Source organism: Mesocricetus auratus, unplaced genomic scaffold (assembly GCF_017639785.1).
Source record: "Mesocricetus auratus isolate SY011 unplaced genomic scaffold, BCM_Maur_2.0 Super-Scaffold_100001, whole genome shotgun sequence".
Lineage (NCBI taxonomy): Eukaryota > Metazoa > Chordata > Mammalia > Rodentia > Cricetidae > Mesocricetus > Mesocricetus auratus.
The window spans coordinates 15297024-15319185 of record NW_024429187.1 but is presented as its reverse complement, the minus strand read 5'-3'; the positions used below and the strand labels follow the sequence as shown (position 1 = coordinate 15319185).

General features: G+C 52.5%; 1 protein-coding gene and 1 long non-coding RNA gene across 2 annotated transcripts; one reads left to right on the top strand and one right to left on the bottom strand.

Annotated features, from left to right (window-relative positions):
- Positions 1-3569: 3569 nt before the first annotated feature.
- Klhl42 (kelch like family member 42) lies at positions 3570-20897 on the bottom strand. The gene is made up of 3 exons (XM_040743652.1): positions 19752-20897; positions 11464-11657; positions 3570-5577 (listed from the first exon to the last, which is right to left on the bottom strand). Exons 1-3 carry the CDS (start codon positions 20714-20716, stop codon positions 5126-5128), a joined length of 1611 nt encoding a protein of 536 aa, XP_040599586.1. The 5' UTR covers positions 20717-20897; the 3' UTR covers positions 3570-5125.
- Positions 13285-17926, top strand: LOC121139706. The gene is made up of 3 exons (XR_005876623.1): positions 13285-13720; positions 13864-14003; positions 17575-17926. It is a non-coding gene; the product is annotated as an uncharacterized LOC121139706 (long non-coding RNA).
- Positions 20898-22162: the final 1265 nt, after the last annotated feature.

Here is a 22162-nt window from a genome sequence, read left to right as displayed (position 1 = left end):
CCCCTAACCTAGGGCGCCACCCAGGACTCCACAAGCGTGCCTGCTACCCCTCTCTTCTGTCCTCCCAGCTCTGGCATGGCACCGGGTGGGTATCCGCGCAGCCGACAAGAGAATCTAGCACACGCCAACAACCGATTGAGAACTATTTTATTTGAAAACATTTCCTTCCATAGTCCAAAGAAAACAAAGCGAAGACAGTCTGTGGTTCACAGGTGTCAGACGCGTAATCATTGCTTGTGGTTACGTGACAACGTTAACACGTGTGTGCTTATCCCACACTCCAAACTACGGACTCGGTACAACCTTTCCAACAGAGAAAGTGTCCGTCACAACAGAACATAAATTGAAGATTATCCTTTACCCAAAAAAAAAAAAAAAAAAGACAACTAGGTAAGAAAACAATGGAGGGACAGTGTCACGCCCACTCTGAAGTGACGCAGACTGCAAACTACATTTGCCTTTGCTTTGCCAGTGACAAACTATATAAAAGCACCAGCCGGCCCTACGGAAACACAAAGCACCCCTGCCCGGGGCTCTTCAGAGTGGACCCTCTGTGGCATTTCACAGGCTTCCTGTAGGAATGGGTGAACACGGCCGTGTCAAGCTGGCAGTAGCTATGTTACTTCCTGTTGTGTTCCCAAAGTAGCAAAAGAAAGTGACAAGTGACCATAACACACAGAGCATCGGGCGGGCGGGAAGCCGCTGGGTGATCACAGGGCAAATCCAACCGGTCAGTGGACAAAGTGCCTGAGGGAGCGTTGCTGAGTCCTTCCACGGGAATGTTGTAAAGGCGCAGGCCTAAACGCACCCTTACCCGGCTGCCTCCCTTCCCCTTCATTAAGCCATCGGTGGGACTGCAGCGCCGAGTGAATTCTAACAAAAACAGGTTCCAAGTCATTTTTGTGTTTTCACAAACTGTGAAGTGCAAGGATTATAAAAAGTAGTTAACTTAAAAAAAAGCATATAGTAAAAACAAACAAACAAACACAAAACAAGCATGAGACATGATGTTCAGATTTACGGGCAAACCAGCTCCCTGGCGTTATTAGTCAATCACAAGGCAGTGTGGAAAGATTGGACCAAGATGCAAGCCAACCAGACTGAGCCCCATGTGCCCGACTAAAGCGGGCATCTTTGATGACATCCCGGCAGAAACGAGAGAGCATGTCCCTGTCTTGCACCAACATTCCAGTGTTTCTGGTCACCAGGAAATAGCGCTGACACAGCTCACTGCTTCCAGAGATCATGGCTCCCTCATGCCCACAAGGGTCGTCAGACTCTGGTAGGCCGGCAGGGATGACCGAGTAGCACTGACTGACGGGTCTTCTGAGAGGAAACCGTGGCAGAGAGGGAAGGGCACACGCCTCACATTCCCCACCGCTGGTCAAAGAACAAGCGACAGCCTTCAGGAGACCCTTGTGTCAGCAGTGCTAAACCACGCTCACTAAACACCATTTGACGAGGACGTCAGAGCCCCTCCCATTTACCTCTGTCCAAACGGGCTCGAATTTTACCTGGAAATCTGAAGACCATACCCCTAATGCTCTATAAACAACATTAGTACAAGGACACGTGTACCTCTATATCGAGGTACGGTACCCTCTCCCTCGTACTCCGGTAACAGAACTGCGGTACCCCCGCCCTCCCCAGCTTGAATGAAAACCTAAGGCATTTGGAACTGCTCGGGTTCTTGGCTTTCAGAAACGAAACAAAATAGAAAGCAGCAAGGTCAAAGTCTCTTTGGTTTCGTGCTTAATCGTAAGTCTTTTGTTTCTTGCGGGCTCCTCCAGCCTTCTGTGATGATTCTTTTGGAGTTACAATTTAGCATAGACTGCAGGAGTTAGGATTCCCACACAGTCATCTCAGAACCTTTCCAGGGTGCCGAAGTGAGAAACCTCTTGAAGTAGGAGCGCTGAGGCCAGGGAAGAAGGCTCCTTCCCGCCAGGCCACGCTTACATCGACATCAGCCTGTAATACACATTGTGCGTCCTTCCAGACACTTCCCACCACACAGAGGGGATCAGAACCCCTCAGAAGCATCTGGGGGTGGGTAAGGCCATAGAATGGGAAGAAAATAAAAAAGACAGTACCACACCAGGAGCTGCCTGAAGCGGGGAGGGGTTTCAGAGACACTGTCATCCTGCCTGAAGTCTCCAACTGGTACCAGCAGAAGGAAACGCTAAACTAGAAGTGCTGTCAAAATGCCCACACAGGTGAGGGGCACAGACAGACACACGCCGCAGAGCCATCCACACAGGTAAGGGACTCGGCAGACAGACGTCACAGAGCCATCCATCCAGTCCTGCGACATGCCTCCTTCCCCAAGCACAGCTGGCCGCAAGAATAACAAAGTTCTGTTGGGAGTCCATGCATCTAAACCCTCATTCATACCCACAGACTGTACGAGGGCAGCATGTCAAGCCCTGTTGCTAAGAGCCTTGTGGATGGCGGTGGGACAACTCCATTGGTCCAAGAATGTAGCTGCTGGCACTGGGAAATACATCCGAGGATGGCCCTCGGGAAGAGGGCTGGCGGACACAGTGATGCACTTTCAATCTCCCCCATCTTTGTCCAACGCTAATTCCACACCCGTCTCCTCCGAACATGGGGGTTAGGCCATATAAAGTGATAAAGTGTAGGGCCACCTCGGCAAACACAAATTAGGTTTTTAAAGTGCAATAATGAAATCATAGACTCCCCAAATTTCAATTCTACGGTGAAATATAAATTAAATCTATTAGAGAAGTACCATTTTTTTGGTGAAGATTTCAGTTCAGGTTTTTTGGGTTGTTTTTTTAGAGAACCCAGCAATAAAAAAAGTTTTAAAAAATAATAAAGAAAGGGAGGAATGCATGCTTGCAAGAGGCCTACAATCCCAGCACTGAGGGTTGCGAGTTTGGGGCTATCCTGGGCTGTAAGGCAATGACCTGAAAGCTTCCAACAGCATTATAAGCAGGTTACTGATTGGACAGCTACTGGTAGCTTTGGTGACAAGACACTGAGATCTGTCACTACGGCACAAAAAAACACTAACAGATTGTGTTTTTGAGACAGGGTTTCTTTACGTAGTCTTAGCTGTCCTGGCACTCCCTCTGTAGAGCAGGCTGACCTTGAACACAGAACTTTTAAATAGTTGTGCAAGTAAGATTCTATAACTAGGCTCTCTGGATATATTAGAGGCATGGCTTAAAGAAACCCTGATGTGACAGCCGGGCGTTGGTGGCGCACGCCTTTAATCCCAGCACTCGGGAGGCAGAGGCAGGAGGATCTCTGTGAGTTCGAGGCCAGCCTGGTCTACAGAGCAAGTTCCAGGACAGCCTCCAAAGCCACAGAGAAACCCTGTCTCGAAAAACCAAAAAAAAAAAAGAAACAAGAAACCCTGATGTGACTCCTTCACGACACTGAAGACCTACGGGGGTCAACTCCCCCCCACCCCCATCCCCCACTCCATCCCCGCCCACGACCAGCCCCTGGGAGAGCAGCTGTTCCAGAAATGACTCTACCTGAAGATTTTGCTTTTCTATGGAGCTTTCTTAACTGTCACTGAAAGGGCACTGCCCCCTGCCCACTGCTGGGACAGAGATGGAGTCTGGCTCAGTTAGCCAACTCCACTACAAGACAGCAGCTGGCTATAGCAAATGCTCTTCAATCAAATTTCCTGTAAGTGAGGGCCTTGTTGCTGTTGCTGTAAGTGCTGGAGATTAAACCCGGGGGAGCCTCTCGTGCATGCTAAGTGGACCCTTGAGGTTTTTAAGAAACACGGACCCATGATTGGCAGGTTCCTTTGTTCCCTGTGAACTGACTTGGTGAAGTCTCTAGAGCTGTTCCCTGCCGTCGGCATGAGAGCCCAGAGGCCAGCACCTCGCCTCGGTTCAGACACGCCAGCAGAGGTCACTCCACGTCTGTCAAGCCCCTGCTTCCCAGCATAAATGAGTGACAGCCACCCTTGCCTTTAAAAGGCGGAACCAAAGCAGGACTGCATATCTGAGACTAAGTTAGGAGGAACCCTCATCTAAATGTGCAAAAGTTGTCTTGTTTTGAATTTTAAATCTTGAAACAAGATCTAAGTCATACATTCAACAAAAACGACTCATAAAGGCATGTTTTCCTTATGCGGTACTCCCTCATTTTTAACACTCAACTTATAAAACGTTAATAGCAATGTTCTAAAAACAAGGACCTCACAAGGCAGGGTCTGTGACCTGGGTAGCCGCGCATTTGCCGCACACAACGCCACAGGCTGACAGGTCTACTCACACAGCCTCTTCAGCTACAGAAAGACTGGAGACTCCCTGAGACTGCGCCTACCCAAGTTTTTGGATAGACCTGCTGCTTGTGTGAATTCTCTGTCTGGTTCTACCTTAGCAAGAACGGCGGCCGAAGCTCGTGGCCCTGAGGACAACTACGACGGTAGCCAACACAACATCAGGACCTTACTTAAAACATGACGAGTTTTTTTTCCCCTAAGGTAACTCAATTGTGCACAAGCTTTATAAATGGCAACGTGATTTCTAAATGTCAAAAAGGTTGGAAACACCTGCCAGGGTCCCTGAAAACAAGTATACAATAAAACGCCTAGCCAAAAAAACCAGGTGATATAAGAGGCCGGAGGGGTGAGGAGGTAGTTCCTAATTCTTGTCCAAAAAACTAAAAGAAAAAGGGAAATCTACTACTAATGACATCTCGGGGGACCTAAAGAAATAGAATTTTAAAGTCATCTTTACGGGACTAGCGTGAGGCCCTAGATTCCACCCTCAGTGGGGAAAACACAGAACAAAGCTATTACTACTATTGTGTCAGCTGAGCTTGGCCCTTACGGAGCAGACCCCAAAAGTCTACTTTTTAATGCTGCGTTTTAGTTGTCAGCCCAAGACTGTTAGCTTTGGATGAATTATTTACGACATTTGCTCCCATAACGTAAAAAACAACCGAAGGAATAATGGTCTCTTTCCCCCAGGTTTTCAAGTAGTTAGTTCAAGAAAGCTTACTTACAGCCGAGCCTCCTACAATACGTGACCTACTTTTAGGTTACTCTGTCCCTTCAGGATTCAGAATTTCAAAGGGTTGCCTTTTTCTCCCCACCCCCCCTTGAAACAGATCCGTCTTTCAAATCCCATCGAATCACTCAGGTCTCTGCTTTGTTGGGTAGGTAGAGAGAGGAAATCAGTAAGTTATGTCCGAAGGCCGGGAACCGCCGGAAGGCTTCCCAGCTGTCGGCAAAGATGTTGTACTTGAGGAACACCCGGTGCTCCAAGCTGGTGGACAGAGTGACGTCCCTGCTCATGATGTAGATGCCATCGTTGTGAAGTGCACAGGTCAAGTTCAGGCCCGACTTGGACGTGTTCTCCTTCAGGTAGAGCCACTGCCGGGTGACGGTGTTGTAGGACTGCACGGTGAGCATGTCTTCACTCTGGCTGCTCCTGCGGTTGGGTCCCAGCTCGTGGAGACACCCACCCACGATGTAGATGGTCTCCTCCACCGACACCATCTGCTGCTTGCGGATGTGGACATCGCAGGTCTCGAACAGCGTCCACAGGTCAGAAGAGGGGCAGTACTGCAGGATGTGCATGTTGCGATCTGAAACACAGACAGAGGCGGGTGACAGGCGGCGGGGACGTGCAACGCCCAGGCGGCGGCGGGGCGGCGTCTTCCTCCACATACGCCACGTGGTGGCCACGGGCAGCTGAAGCTCCGTCAGGAGGGCAGGGGATAGAGCAACGGTTTTCTAAAAGGACTGGGGAGAGGTCGCCCGGGCTCCCCTCTTAGGAGGCCCTGGGAACCGCAGAGCCAGGTGGCTCACGCCTATAATCCCAGCACTAGGAAAACCTACACAGGCGAACCATGAGTCCGAGGGGCAGCCTGGAAAGGGCAGCTGTGACTCAGAGACAACTTGTGGGTGATGTTTTAGGTGGATGGCTACAGGAAGATGCCGGAGGCCTCAGAGCTAGGCCACAGCTCCTCTGCGGGAAGCGGTAACCTCAGCAAGTCCTGGCTGAAGTCTGCTCAGGGAGCACTGGCTCACAGCACTGTAGTGAAGTCTGTGCTTTTTTTTTTTTTTTTTTTTTGGTTTTGAGACAGGGTTTCTTTGTGTAGCTTTGGAGGTTGTCCTGGAACTCGCCCCGTAGACCAGGCTGGCCTCGAACTCACAGAGATCCGCCTGCTTCTGCCTCCGAGCGCTGGGATTAAGGGCGTGCGCTACCAACCCGCCCGGCTCAAGTCTATGCTTTTATGGGTAGCTCAGGCCATCAGAAGAACTCCAGCGACCTAATGTTAAAAACAACTGAAGGAATAATGTTGGTTTCTTTCCCCCAAGTTTTCAAGTAATTAGTTCAAGAAAGCTTACTCCCAGCCAAGCCTTACACGAAATAGAAAACCTGCATTGTAAAACTCACTCCTTGGCAGAGTGACGGTATGCTCACCTGGACATGCAGATGAGCCCCACACACACACAGGTGTGCCGCCTGGCCAGGCCTGAACACACAGGATCCACAGCACCAAGACAGTGCTGCCTACCTGTGGAGAAAGGGCTGTACATCCCTTAGAATGCCTCCTAGGGCCCTGCTCTCCGCCGCCTGGCCTGCACAGCCTGCCCTGTGCACCCTGACCCTGACCCTGACCCTGCAGCTGAGTCACAAGATCAGCACACAGTCCGACAGCCTCAGACCCTCACGGACAGCTACCTGGCAGGCCCAGCGGGGTCTGTCCTTGACAAACCCTAAAAGCCACGCCAAAACCCCAAAGCCAGCAAAGCAGGTCTCCCTGTCGGGAGACACAGAAGCCTCAGCCCCTGTTGGCCGCAGAGGCGGACTCACAGATCTGTAGCACAGGAGACACCCATGTCAAAGGCCCCACCTCCTGCCAACTCGTCAGGGCAAAAAGCCTTCTTTGTCTTTGTTTTTCCCTAACAGCCAATTTCTTTGAGGAGAAGTAGTATCTCTCTCTCTCTCTCTCTCTCTCTCTCTCTCTCTCTCTCTCTCTCTCTCTCTCTCTCTCTCTCTCTCTCTTCTCTCTCTCTCTGAAAACAAAACTGCCTAACATACCAGCTACTCTGGAGGCTAAGGCAGGAGGCTTTCAAGTCCAGGACTAGCCTGTGCTACAGAGTGAGTTTGAGGCTAGCCTTGGCAACTTAGTGTGATTCCACCTCGAAAGTCAGTGCGAAACGAAGGCTAAGAACCAAGAGTGCTTGCTAGTGTGCGTGAGGCTCCCGACACTGCAAAATAAGAAAAACAGGGCCTCACTTTCCTCTTTTTAAACTGATTTTTAATGTATTTTCTTCTCCAGGAAAGCACGAATGGTCTTAGCTGCAGCAAGAAAAGGAAATTACTAGCAATCGGAAATATGAAGTTCACGTTTGTTATTGTTAAACAACAAAACATATCAGTGGAGAAAGACAGCTCAGTTGGGAGCCAGCCCATCACAAGCATGCAGCCATGGACCCGCCCACAGTAACAGACCCTCCCATAGCAACAGGCCCTCCCATAGCAACAGACCCACCCATAGCAACAGATCCTTCCATAGCAACAGACCCTCCCATAGCAACAGACCCATCCATAGCAATGGACTCTCCCATAGCAACTGACCTGCCTAAAGCAACGGTGTCCACCCCTTCCCCCCCACACACACGCACACATGCACGCACCTCACCTGCAGCTACGTGTAAGGAGCTCCACAGTCATGCCTGGCATGATGGAGTTTATTTGCAATCATAGCACTCAGAGGCTGAGGCAGGAGGATTGCAGATTTGAGGCCAGCCTTGGCTACATAGAAAGACATTGTCTCAGAAAGGGAGAGTGGGTGGGTACAGACAGATGGACAAACTCCAGAGCCAAGTCCAGTTCCAAGCCAGCTGGGCCTTAGTGTATGCTGTCCCCGTGCCCATTAGCAAACCGCCTGGCTAGTCCTCACACAGGTCTGCATGTATCTACTTACAGACTAGGTGACAGGGGAAGTCCTTCTGTGTACATGTTTGCCTTATTGGCTGACAAATGAAGCACTGTTGACCAATAGGGAAGCAAGACAGGTGGGACTAGGAGTTGAGGAGGATTGTGGGAAATGCAGTCAAGAGTGGAGAGTTGCCATGGGATCCCGGGAAGAGAGGACCCATGAGGCTGAGTCCTCAGTAAGATAAGACCTTATAAAAATACGTATTAGTAATTACGTTACTAATGATTAAGTCAGGGCTGGCCATTAAGAAACCATAGCAAATGGCCAACAGCTTCACAATTATTATAGTGTCTCACATGTTATCTGGGGACAGAGAAAGCAGTGGGACCCAGGCAGCTGGCGGGAGACAGTATACAGTTACAACTCCATAATAAAGGTCACGCCAGGAGACAGACAAGGAGGTTTGATTAATCTACCAGGGACACCTGGAAGTTTCTCCTCGTCCCGATAGCCTGCAGGTCTTCCTGGGTCTTCTGCAAGCTCCACTCGGGCCACTGCCAAGCGGTCTGCTTGGTGGGATAACCCTCTGGGCTTTACACCTAAAATGGAGTCCTCTGCCCTTTAGGGTTGCTAGGATTTCCTACCGAATTTCTGTCGTTTTTTTGTTTGTTTTTTTTGAGAAGACGTCTCATTCTCTAGCCTGTATTCAGCTGACCTGGAACTCACTGTGTAGCCCAAGGATGGCTCAAAGGTTGCAGCAATCCTCCTGCCTCAGGCTCCCAGGTGATAAGACGACAGGGACGGGGCTCCACACCTGACACGTCCATTTCTCTACTGGCAAGAACCGAGATAACCAAAATCTACTATAAAAGTCATGAACCAGGGGGCTGGAGGGATGGCTCAGAGGTTAAGAGCACCAACTGCTCTTCTAGAGGTCCTGAGTTCAATTCCCAGCAACCACATGGTGGCTCACAACCATCTGTAATGAGATCTGGGGCCCTCTTCTGGCGTGCAGACATACATGGAGGCAGGGTGTTGCATTCATAATAAATAAATAAATCTTAAAAAAAAAAGTCATGAACCAGCCAGGCATGGTGGTGCACACCTTTAGTCCCAGCAGAGGCAGGTGGGTCTTCACGAGTTCATGGCCAGCCTGGGCTGTATATCCAGTCCAAGGGGAGCCAGGGCCACACAGTAGGGAGGCCCTGCCTCAGACAAACAAGCAAACAGTCATGAAACACTATTCAGTGAATTTCAAGTCTCTCTTAAGAAGTCAACGGGATGAGAGTCCAACTCCAGTCCTAGTTTCTATTTCTTCTTGGTTGTTTTGTTTTTTTGTCTTTTTCATAACAATTAGGAAGACCTGTTTGAAACAGGAACGATCAGGAAGTGCTGGAAAAGCCAGACAGAGAAGGACTAGAGAGGACAGCAGTGCCCAACCCTCTCAGCTCAGAACACAAACACCCACCCAGCCCCACCACCTGACCGCCCATCATGGTCTCTGGCACAGGGAACTCAGGACAGGCACCATCCTGGGTGGCCCAAGGGAGGAAGGCACACTAGTGGTGGCTTAAGAAGCTCAAAGCACACAAGAAGGGTTTTCCAGGTCAAATCTACAGCCTGCTTGCTCAGCCAAGGTCACGGAAAAGCCAGGAAATCTACCAGAAGAACAGGACCACCGGTAGCATCTGGTAGTCCTGCGGGGAGGAGAAGCTGAGGCACACGCGTGTCCTGTCAGCCGCGACCCATTCTGTCTCAGTCCGTCTGGGGGAGTTAGAGGCTCAGACATGGAACACAACACCCAAGGCTCAGGCAGGAGGACTGAGCTACAGAGACCTCACACCACCGGGGAGCTCCAGGGTAAGACCTTGCCTCAAGGCACAAACCACGCAGTCTCAAAGAAAGGAGAAACGTCTGTAGGTAAACAACCTAGTCAGTTTCTTCACCGGAAAAACAGAGGCAGAGATGTAGCATTTAGGCACGGCGGAGGACAGGGCTGTCTAAAGATGTGAAATCAGTTGATGGCTGTAGCCTAAGCCCTAGTGTGGAGAGAGAGAGCGAAAGACTACTAGCCAAGGCAAATATTCTTCTTGATTCTCCACAAAGAAAACGCCGACAAACCTCTTGTCTTCATGTCGGTCACTGGGAAGTGACAGATGCACAGATGCACAAATACACAGGCCACCTGCAGGGGACAGAGGGAGACACACACACACACACACACACACACACACACACACACAGATCCACCTCCTCAACCTCAGCACCAGCCAGCGAGACCTCATTTGAAAACAGATCTGCAGCCACATAAGTGAACATACTAGACAGGGATGGTGCTGGACCACAAACCCAACTGCTAGCATCCTGATTAGAGGCAGAGACACCCAGAGGAGAAGTTACATGAAGACAGGCAGGGATGCAAGGCAGAGCCACCGGACAGGGCGCTGAAGAGGTGAGGGAGACTACAGCCTTTGGAGAGCCCGGCTGAGAGCTTTCTCTCTTTCTCCCCCTAGAGACAGGGCGTACTAGCTCCCACGCTCACCTTCAAGTCTCGATCCCCCTGCCTCCACCTCCCCAGTGTTAGGATTACAGGGGTGCACCATCACACCCAGCCCTGGGCCACCCATCTGAACACTGTACTGGGGTGTCTGTCTGTCATTTACAAAGTCCCACGTGGTCACTTGCAGCCCCAGGGTGGCCTTCAAGCTGTGACCAGCCAGGGCTAGGAAGCCGTCTGCCCCATCCTACCACGAAGGACTGTGCCCCGCATACTAAACACACCAGCAAATCCGTGACCGGACCGTGACACCAGCAACTCCACGAGTCCGGGGACTCCTCTCCTTCGGCTGTGGGCTCTGCGGGTCAGATGCACCCAACCCAGTAGTAAATCCCTTTGGCCGAGAGACCACTTGGTGGCAGCCGCCTCGAGGGAGGCAAAGAGGAGGAAGAGGGGTGCAGCTTCTTCCCTGAATGTACCATCGTCCCTCTCACAGCCCTGATCCTGGCCGTGTGATCTCCCGACAATACGCAGTAGAGCCAAACCTGTGGATGGCCGCACCGCCCCCACAACACTCCTATAAAACACCAACGCAGACGGGGAAGCACACAAGGACGCTACCATCTGCTCTAGAAAGTTCTCTTGTGTTCACGTCCTTCCACACCCTCCCCCATGGGACACAGGAACAGGGTCCCAGGGCTTCAAGGCCTCTATCTGGTAAAGCAAAGGCAAAGATTTGACTCAGCCCGTATAGCACTGGTGGGTTGGCCCAACTCGGCAGGGAGTGGAGGGGAGGGGATACTTAGTTTACGCTTCTCTCCCAAGCAAAGCTGTGACCCTCTAGCATGGCCATGTTCCAGGTGCTGACCACAAGGCTGGGTTTCTAGAAGCACAAAGAACGTTCATAATTCCCCTCTTTCCGTGTGAGGGATGCTCACACGAGATCGTCAAAGGTCCTTGCCCTCATCAGGAACCGCTTCCTCAAGAATGGTGAGCACACAGCACTTGGTGCATGAAACCACACTCTTGCCCGTCCCAGGCCGTTGCGGCTTATGCGGCCAAAGCAGCTTACCCTCACTCACCTCGGGTGGTATAGCCGCCAATGACGTAGATCTTCCCCTTGCACTCGCAGGCAGAGAACTCAGCCAAAGGATTTGGCAGGGGGGCCACAAAATTCCACGCATCCTGCTCGGGGTTGTAGCACTCCACGTTAGACACAGCCTGCCCGCCGATGGCGTAGAGCTTCGAGCTGACTGCCACAAGCTTGAAGTTAGAGCTGAAAGAAAGACGCAATCCCGCAAGGTCAGTTCCGGTAGAGATGTAGGGAGAGGAAGAAACTGCAAGGGAGCAGCTACTGGTGACAAGGACCATTCTTGCTAGTGGTTCTGCTTCCAGGAACCGGACACCTGCGCCATGAACCAGGGCACCTGCCGCACACTACATTCAGTTCTCCTCACGTGAAGGCGCCACGCCTGGGATCCAGCCAGCAGCCAGACCCAAATGTGTGAGTTACACATTGCATCCGCACTGGACACGCACAGACATCTCCCCTAAGATTACCCAGCGGAGCAGCTACCCCCAAGGGCACACATCCACCGACTGGACGTTGCATGAAGCCCAGAGACAAGTTCAAGGACAGGAGGATGTCTGAGCGCTGTGAAGTCCGCGCCATTTTACGGATGAACCTAGACCCAGTCCCTGGCCATGTTCACTGCCTCGAGTCACTGTGATCCCCGTATCCTGCAGACAAACTCACAGAAGAATTTTTTGGCTCGCCGTTTCAGAGGATCTCAGCCTATCAAGGCAGGGACAGCGTGGAGCGGAGTTCATGGCAGCAAGGGCGTGGGACTGTCCCCACGGTGGAGGGGGAGGCAGAGAGAGGAAAGGAGCCAGGCAGCTGCTAGGTGTGGCCTTCAAACACCACCCTTTGAGACTACACTGCAAACCTCCTCGAGAGACCCAGATTCTAAACATTCCACAACCTCACCAAACGGCCATCACCAGCTGGGGAAAAACTATCCAAGAGCCAGGTGGTGGTGGCACACACCTTTAATCCCAGCACTCGGGAGGCAGAGGCAGGCAGGTCTCTGTGAGTTCGAGGCCAGCCTGGTCTGCAGCTCCAGGACAGCCAGGACTGTTACACAGAGAAAATCTGTCTCAAAAAAAAATATGAGAGAGAGAGAGAGAGAGAGAGAGAGAGAGAGAGAGAGAGAGAGAGAGAGAGAGAGAGAGAGAGAGAGAGAAGAGAAGACTCACCCCTAGGCACTCTCCTCACAGAATGGCTAGTTCATTTCTCCTCAGAGAGGAGGTTCCATCCAGGTACAACACAGGCATTAACGGGTGGTCACCAGCAGCGACACACCCACTCACCAGAAGGCAGTTCATATACTCAGTTGCTATATATAAACGGGGAGGGCTGGGCTGAATTTAGTTAAAATCCTCTAGTCCCGTATTCTAGAGTATTTATAGATGTTAACAAACACGTTATCTCAACAAATGTGCTGTCGTCAGCTTCAAATACTAGGTGAGACAAAAATCAGTTTGTTCTGAGGGCGTCCCCACCTCTCTGCAGGGACACACAACAGCCACGTCCACAAGCCAGCGCTGAGCTACAGCGAAAAAGGCTGGGCAGCCCGTTTACTTCAGGTGGGCATCTCTAACGTGGTGGGGGGGGGGTCTCACCCCAGCAGCTAAACACACAAGCCAGAGATGCTCTCGGCACAACCTCGAGGCTTTCTGCCGCGTGAAACGAGGGTGCTGGACACAGCCCTCGTGTCTAACTCCAACAAAGGAAGGACTGCTCCAGAAGGAACTACGTCCCTGGAAAGACGGGGCAGAAGCTCCAACGGCAAAGCAACAGCAGAGGCCGTGTGTGCGGCAAGGGGGAGGCCAGGACACGGCAAGGTGGGTCGCGCACACCAGCAAGCGTAGGAAGAAAGCACGGTGCTTTCTCTACAGGTGCCTGGGTGCGCAGGAACTGTCCTCAGTCTGCCTTCCAAACAAGAAGGTGAACCCAGGATTCTGCACCCAGAGAGCCTCAGAGCCATTAAAACTCAGCCAGCCGTGCAAGTTGACTTCGCCCTGGTGGCAGCAACTAGGGGGGGTCTCCCGTTCACGCTGGTTGCTTTCCCCGCTGCCAATGGCCCTTAACGTCCAACCGTGGTGCCCGCTCTGGGTGCAGATCTGGTGAGCCAGAGGAAATAACGCTTGTAAACAAGCACTAAATCCTGACCGGCTCAGGCTGGTTTCACTTCCCGCAGATACACAGATAGTAAATTCTGCAATATCAAAGCAGTGCGTGTGATCCACCCAGCACACTCATCTGTCTTCAGCAAACAGGTAAGAGGCTTTTTTCTTTTTCTTTTTCTTTTTTCCTGAGACCAATCGGACAGGCAGCTAAGTAAACAGCTCCATCCCCCCAAACCCCATGCGCGCAAGCTCTCCTCAAGAGAAACGTTTATTAATGTTGGGTTTGCTTGCAGATGGGCTGGCCACCTAAAAACAAGCCGATGGCTAAATTTAGAGGCACATCACTGCGGGCTCCAACTCCAGCCTTGTATGGGGATCTAAGCCCCACTGCTGAACAGCTGTGAAGCCTGGGACACTGACTGAAGCTCAGCAGGTCTGTGCCTCAGTCTCCCCTTCTGCTCTGTGGGGGGGCAGGGAGGGTGATTTTCCTCATTTCCTCCTTTCTTAAGCCTTGGGTTTTTTTTTTTTTAAAGATTTTCTTACTTATGAGTGCAGATGAATGCAGGTGTCCACAGTGGCTGTGAGCCACCCCAAGTGGGCACTGGGAACCAAGCTCAAGTCCTCTGGGACCGCAGTTTGTGTCCTTAACCACGGAACCATCTCTCCAGCTTTTAAACTTTATTACATTTCTTTATTGTGTCTTTCTCTCTGTGTGTATGTATGTGTGTGTGTGTGTGTGTGCGTATGCATGTTCATGCATGTGTTGGTGTGCATGCTACAGTGAACATAAGGAGGTCAGAGGGAAACTTGCAGGAGTGGGTTCTCTCCCTCAGCCGCAGGTAACCCAGGGATGGACTCAGGTGTCAGGTTCAGCAGCAGCCTCTGTACCCACTGAGCCCTCTCTCCAGCCCTGAGCCCCAGTCTCTTAGCTCCAGGAGGGCTGGTTTCCTACCGCACAGACGCCCTCCAGAACCCTGCAGCTTGCCTTCCCCTCTACAAACCCGCGACATCTCATGTCTAGCTCCCGACTCGTCACCTCAGGAGCGTGACTGTGCATCTGAGCCACCCATTACTTCACAGTTATCTCTTCTTCCTTCGCACTGATCCCTGACACACTCTGATCGGGAAGAGAGATATCTGCCAACGCCAAATAAGCCTCCATTTTGTAGCTGTGTGTGATTCATCACTTGCAAGTGAGGAAAACTTAAGGCTTGGCTACAATTTAATTCCCATTTCACTGAGAGGAAACAAAAAGCCCTGTAGGGCTGAAGAGCCACAGTCTGATGATGATAGAACATGGCTTAGCATACGTGTAAGACCCTGGGTCCCACTCCCAAAGCAGAGGTGGTGGTGCAGAGGGGGAGGTCAGTGATTGCCCAGCGGCTGACACAGGATATCTTACAAGTTCAAAGCCAGCCTGGGCTACTCAGTGAAAGGCTAAGCTGAGCTATACAGCAAGACCCAAACTCAAGCATACACTTAAACCTGAGCGATGAGAGCCTTGCTAAACGCCCAGCCACCGGCTAACAGCCACAGAAACCACAATGAGGACGGTGATAACCCAGATGGAGTCCAGCCCCGTGATTGTGTGAAAACGAACTGCACTCACTGGGGAATCGGGGTCAGTAATAAAGCCAGCCTCACGGAGCTGCCGTGGCGGATGACAAAGTGAGCACAACGCTTGACCCAGAAAGAGGGTTCCAGAAACAAAAACGCCACCGTGGCTCGCTACAGACAGTCCTACTACTGTGGCTGCATTCCTCCCCGGCCTGGGCGGTGTGCAGGGCCCATCCAATCCCTCTGTCGCTCCTTCCCTCCCTCCATAGTGACCTCTGCTGGGAACCAAGGATGGAGATGAAGTTGGAAAACAGAAGTGCTCATTGTGGCCTCAACAACCTGTGGGAAACTCAGAACGCAAAAGTCAAAAAGCAGTTTCAACCGTTGGCCAGAACTCGCCTGGGGAGGTTAACAGGCCATTTTCCCTCCTTCCCTGGTCAGGCCCAGCTGTGTGGGCTTCACAGTCAAGCACAAAAGCATCTCAAGGGTCCCCAGTCCGGCTGCTTTGCCAGAAGATACCTGTTGGTAAAGCATCTCTGGCCTTGCTGCCTTCACACACACAGCAAACCCAGATGAAAGGACAAAACCGCTTCTTACAAGGAGCCACTCAGACCCGGAGTCTGTGTGTGAGTCAGGGCTTGCCCGGCCAGCCCTGCGATGCATTCTCTTTGCCATGCCAGGTTTCCATTATTGGTGAATTGCTCGTTTTCAAGACAGAATAAATTGCCGACATTAAAAAAAAATGGGGTTGGCCTGGCATTGGTGGCGCATGCCTTTAATCCCAGCACTCGGGAGGCAGAGGCAGGCGGATCTCTGTGAGTTCGAGACCAGCCTGAACTACCAAGCGAGCTCCAGGACAGCCTCCAAAGCCACAGAGAAACCCTGTCTCGAAAAACCAAAAAAAACAAAAACAAAAAAAAACGGGGTTACCTCATGTCTGGCCAGCCTGACCCCTCACTTTCACTAGGGAATAGCCAGTGTGGTCCTGGGTGAGTGGCCACGGGGTGACACATTGACACCTGGTCCCCCAGAACTCCTACTCACTCTTCTAACCCCTGACATCACTCGCCCTGCCTCTTTAGGACTCCAGTTTTGAATCATACGGAAACAACCTCTAATCCCAGCACCCGTGAGGTTAAGAAACGCAAGGCTCTCCTCAGACACAGAGAGTTCAATGCCGGCTTGGCTATGTGAGACCTTCTCTCAAAAAAAAATGAAGTGGTGGCACACACCTTTGATCCCAGCACTCAGGAGGCAGAGGCAGGCACATGTCTGTGAGCTTGAGACCAGCCTGGTCTACAAAGCTACACAGAGAAACTCAGTCTCAAAAATTCCAAAATAATAATAATAATAATAATAAACAAAATAACAAAGAAAACCAGACCAAATATTATATCAATAGATAGACGTCTGTGAACACAAAAGTTTGCTGTGGGATCACTTTATTGCACTCTGACACTCCTGAGACTGACGATAAAGTTTACCTTGAGTCAGAGGGCACAGCTGGCTACTAGCTGACCGGAATCAGCCATAGAGGTTTTGGAGGACCCGGACACATGGAGAGACACAGGAAGTAGTAGGGAGGGGTTAGAAACACTGTCAGTCAGTTGGGATCAAGGAAGAAGAGAGAAAAGGATCACTTCTCTGGTAAACCAGGTTTTAACCCCATATCTGACTCCTGAGTTTTTATTAATAATAGAATAATTTAGATTAACTGTTATAAAAGCTCACACACAGTAACATCTAGAAGAAACATTAAGCATCCTAATTTAGAGTAAAAATATACAGACACGCATCCCACTCGGGAACACACACACGGCTCCTGAATGGATAACGGCTGGCCTATATACATAAGCATAAGCATCCATGCGATTATAATACCCAACTATGACACCCATGTATAGATGCTGTTGTGGTTGGGTACCTAGTGCCCCTGAAGGCTCACGCGTTGATGGGCTGGTCCCCCTGCATTGCTCACAGACAGATTTAGGGAGGGCTGAGTGAGGGGAGGGGTCTGACCTCATCAGTGCATTGGCCCGTGGATGGAATCACGTGACACTGTGACTCCTTGGAAGAAGGGGGTCCCTCGGTTGGGGGGAGTAGGAGGGGGTTTGTCTCTGAGGGGTATTTTTCTTCTCAGCAGTGAGCTGAGCCCCTCTGTTCCGCTATGTGTTCTTGGCCCGGCCCTCATTCTTGCTTGGTCCTAAATAATGCCCCTCGCAGTCTCAGCCAGACACCACCACAATGAAAAACAGTCAAGGGGCGCGTGGCGGTGGTCAATGTCGTCAGCTTGACAGGACCCAGAACGACAGACCAAGGTCTGGGTGGCGTGTGAAGAATGTTCTAGAGAAGGGAAGACTCTTCCACCATCTGGGATCCAGACCATGGAAAGGAGAAAGCAAGCTAACATTGGCATCCACCCCACCCCTGTCCTCCTGCTTCCTCAGGCTCTTGTCACCAAGCCTTCTCCACCCTCCAATTAGTCAGCCAAAAGGAACCCTCCCGTGATGGAGCTGCTTCAGGTGCCAGCAACAGCATGGAAGGCAAGACGCACTCCCCCTACAGTCTCCCTGTGAGGCAGAAGCCCGAACACAACTTGACCGTGGTTAAAGAACACAGAAAGAACATGCTGTGGCAAGCGGACCGAGGCTATCAGGCTAGACCGGTGAGGTGTCAGGCCTGTAGAGCTAAGGCCACCATACAGTGTCCAGGTGGATGGAGCTGGAGACACATGGGGGGTGGGGGTGAGAGAACCTAGAACCTTCCGCCTCTCTCAGGGCGCCACCTTTGCTGATTCCATTAAAGCTCTTAAAAATTATTTTTAAATTAACACTTTTGATCCTAAGCTTTATGATTTCGTTTCTGTTTTCAGAAAGGGTCTCTGTAGCTCGGGCTAGATCTTCCTGCCTCAGCCCCCTAAGTCCTACGATTACAGGCAGGTGCCTGTAATGATGATGCAAATATCATATTACAGGAGGTTTGACGGAAGCCCACCAACCCCCAGCAGTACCTCTGCTTCTTATACTTCAGCTTTGCCAGGATTTTCTCAGGATTCGCTTTTTATTTTTATTTGGTGCCTGCATGTGTACGTACATGTGCGCATGGGTGCCCCGTTAGCTGCAGATGCCCTGGAGATGCAGCCAACAGGTTACAGCACCCAGGGTGGGAGCTGGGAACCCAACACCAGTCTTACGAAAGAGCACCAAGTGCTCTCCACCTCTGAGCCACCGGGACAAGCTATGTTCCTGCAAATAACCCCTGACCTAAGGGTCCCTTGTCCTGCGATGGGCCAGGCGGATCCAGTCCAGATTTCTTCCTTCTACCTTCCAGGCAGAGACCACAGTGGGACTCAGGTGGCAGCAGGTGGCCTGGTAGAGAGGGCCTGTCCTGTCCTGGCTACTCTTCTCACCATGTCTGGGGCACTGGTGATTGGATGGAGGCCTCAGGAGTGCTAGCAAGGGCTCTCACACCGAGATACCGTCTCCCCACTCTCCTTGGTTTCGCTCCGCTATCCAGGCTGGCCTGGAGTTCACCTGCAACCTAGAAAGGCCTTTACCTTGGAACCTGCCCGCTTCGGCCATCTTAGCAGCTGGGCAGCAGGCCTGCAACAAGAGACACAACTTCTGAGGCCACCTGGGACTACTGTCTGGACTCCCGTTCTCTTCCCGTGTCTGCTTTTTTTTTTTTTTTTTTAATCTTGCTTTCATTTTCCTCTCCAGGCTCCTTTCCTTCCGTCTCCTCCTGGTACCCTGACCCCGAGCTCCGCCTCTTCTTCTCTGAACCACCCATGGTCAGGGTAAGAGGGCTCCACAGGCAGGGAATGAGTCGGGGTGGGGGGGAGGAATACATCAGGCCCTTTGAGTCCACAGGTTCACAGATTCAACCAGTAAGAGGGGAAAGTGTGTATGCTGCACACATGCAGGCTGGTTTCTGCCATTCCCTAAATGATAGTCTGGCAACACGGACACGGTAGACACATTTCAGTTGACGTTATAAGGATCACAGAGATTATTTATTGTAGGAAGACGGGTGCGCTAGTGCACACCTTCAATCCCAGCACTCTGAAGGCTAGAAGGCGGGAGTTCAAGACCAGCCTGAGGAACAGCGCACCAAGATAAAGGAAAACCACTGAGCCTAAGTGGGGAGGGGGTGGTATATGTAGGCTTCGTGCTAACGGCACAGCCACAGGATTCTCGGGCAGACAACAGACTCAAGGGACAATGGCATGCCCGTTCTGTAGGTGACCGCTCTGGGCTCAAGTTTTGAGGCAAAGACGATTGCTGTCTAGGGAGGAAATAAACAAAAGAAGGGAGAACGAAGGGGTAAAAGAAGTGAATCCCTGTATGGCACACATTAATATCGCCCTAGGGATGGCGGACTCCTACAGAAGGGTGCAAGGTCACTGACAGCAACAACGAAAGTTCCTGGAGCCCAAGACGCATGATAACTCGGATCAGACCAGGGAAGAAAAGAGAAGGAAAAAAAAAAAAAACCCAAACCAGCAGTTACCTTTCGTAACATCCTCTGCGAGTACACCAAGACACAGACACCTAAGGCCCGCACCTGGAAGGAGGTCACTGGGCTAGCCCACTTCCTCCTGGCAGGCCCCCGCGGACACACTTACCGTTTCTGGTTCATGGAGGCCACCTGCAGCCACTCGTTGGTGGTGGGGTTGTAGGAGTGTGCGGCGGAGATCTCCTGGCTGGTGATCCGGTACCCGCCCACGATGAAGAGGTAGTTGTCCAAGATGGCTGAGCCGTAGCCCCTGACGTTCACCAGGTCCGGGGGCAGGTTGTTGGCCAGCGGGAACCAGCGTTCCGTGGTCTCCTCGTACCTAAGCATGGACGGGGGTTCCCCCTGATACGGGTGCGGGGCCAGGGGTCCCCCGAGGAAGTCCCCCAGGGCCACTAGTACCGGGGTCCCGCGCATGCGGGCCTCCCTCAGCCTCTGCTTCAGGCTGCCGTCCCCCGGGGCCTGCGGCGGCGACAGCAGCAGCGGGAACTGCGGCTGGCACAGCACCTGGTGGAAGTGCAGCGCCATGAAGCGCAGGCAGGCGCCCTGCAGGTCGGGCAGCCCGTACACCTGAGCCAGGCGGTACAGCTCCAAGCAGTTGCCCAGGCGCACATGCGACAGCAGCAGGCGCAGCAGCGCCGTGACCTGCAGGAAGGACGCGGCCTCCACCAGCTCGGCCAGCACCTCGTCCTCGCCCGGGCCCCAGCCCTCGCGCGCGCCGCCCGCGTTGATGAAGTCCAGCACCAGCCGCAGGCCCGGCGCGCTCAGGCCGCGCAGCTGCTGCACCTCGGGGCCGGCCTCGGGCCGCACGGCCTCGCGCATGCCGGAGCGGTAGAGCGCGCGGAAGTAGTCGCTCTGTTCGATCAGCTTGCTCTTGCTCACCGGGTAGCAGCGGCCTTCCAGGCGGATCTGCACCATCTCCTCGGCGGACATGGCTGGGCCGCTGCGCCCGCCGCCCCGCCGCGCAGGCTCCTCCCTCCCGGGCTCGCACCCCTCCGCCGAGCCAGGCCTGCGCCCGCGCTTCCTTCCGCCGCCGCCGCCGCGGGCCCTCGGGGCTCGGCCCCGCCGGCGCGTCATGCGCCTTCCGAGTAAATGGCCTCTCTGTGTCTTTTCACCGACGAGTCCGTGTGGGTGCGTTGCGCGTGAGCGCGGGTGTCGGGAGGCCAGAGGCGGCGCATGATCCTGCAGCCCCAGGGACTGGCGGTTGTGAGCCGCCCTACGCGGGAACCGAACTCCGGACCTCCGCAGCCGCGTGCACGCTTAACCAGTGTGTGCGTTCATCCAGCCAGCGCCGGTCTTTAAACTTTTTGTGATTGATTGGGAAACAAACCAACCAACCAACGCACAAGTCATTGTACACGTTTCTTACCGCAGGTTCAGCAGTCCCCGCGTGGGTTTTCTGGGACCAGTCAGCACTGCTAGGTTTGGATTGTGACCGGCCTGGTGGTTCAAGAATACACTGAAGGGTGACTGGAGCTAAGTAGAGTCTTGTTAACTCCATGGGCAAGACAGACAGATACAGACAGACGGGCAATGGCATAGTTGGGGCTCCAAGGAAGAGTTCAGACCACAGCAGCGGAGGAGACAGCAAGCAGGGTCTCTGGGGAGAGCCAGAGGCCGAGTTAGCACCCGAAAGGGGCAGGGGCGGGTGGAGGGAGAGGACACTGAGGTGCCTTAGGCCTGTCGCCTTAGGTAGAAGTCTGAGGCAGGCAGCCTTTGTTCGCTCTTACACCACCCCCCCATGACCCTGTCCAGAGCTTTCCCACCTTCCCTGGAGGCACACTCGGTTAGAAGGCCGGCTGCTAAGGGCTGGCTGTGGTAGTGCTCCCAGGCAAGGTGCCCTGCTTTCCATTCCCCTGCATAACTGTGTCAGCTGGCCGCTCTGCAGGGGGGAGGGGGTATTCAGCCATTGTATTCTGCAGAAAACAAGCAAGGATAAGGAGCTAGAAAGTCCAGAAAACATTCTGGCCAAGTCCAGCCTTGCTAGGGCAAAGGGGACACACACACACACATACACACACACACACACACACACACACACACACACACACACACACACACGAACCTGGGACTTGCTACATGCACTTTGTTACTTTCTTGGATTCTCTGAGAAACTTGGGACACTGCCTTATGTGACGGACAGGCCTTGAATCACTCCTGGATGGCTTCCACAACGTATCTGTCGCTCTCCAGTGTCTGGGGGGTGCGTGTGTGAGGAGGGTGCAGATGAGGGCCAAGGATTTAGCCGTCTCTATGGCAAGGCAGAGTGCCACATCTACCATTAGAGGTTAGGCTGGGGGCTGCTGGGAGGCATGACTTCAAAGAGGCTGGACCTGATCTGTCTGTGCCTCCTTTAGTAACTAGGCAGGAATCAGCGGGTCACCAGAAGGACAGGTTCTTAGTCTCTGGCTCTTTAGATCCTTTACCAATGGGAGCTTTTGTTTCCAGATCACAGATACGCCTTCACCTGGTATTCTCTTGCCTTTTAGAGACAAACCAAAAAGCCAACCTTAGAGGCTGATT

What these genes read in the sequence shown, in the direction of transcription:
- Klhl42 (XM_040743652.1), bottom strand. Translation starts at nt 20,716, where the DNA reads ATGACGCGCCGGCGGGGCCGAGCCCCGAGGGCCCGCGGCGGCGGCGGC. An exon ending in GCCTCCATGAACCAGAAACG is followed by an intron (nt 11,658 to 19,751) that starts GTAAGTGTGTCC and finishes TCTTTCTTTCAG; the next exon opens with CTCTAACTTCAAGCTTGTGG. An exon ending in TGGCGGCTATACCACCCGAG is followed by an intron (nt 5,578 to 11,463) that starts GTGAGTGAGGGT and finishes TCTGTGTTTCAG; the next exon opens with ATCGCAACATGCACATCCTG.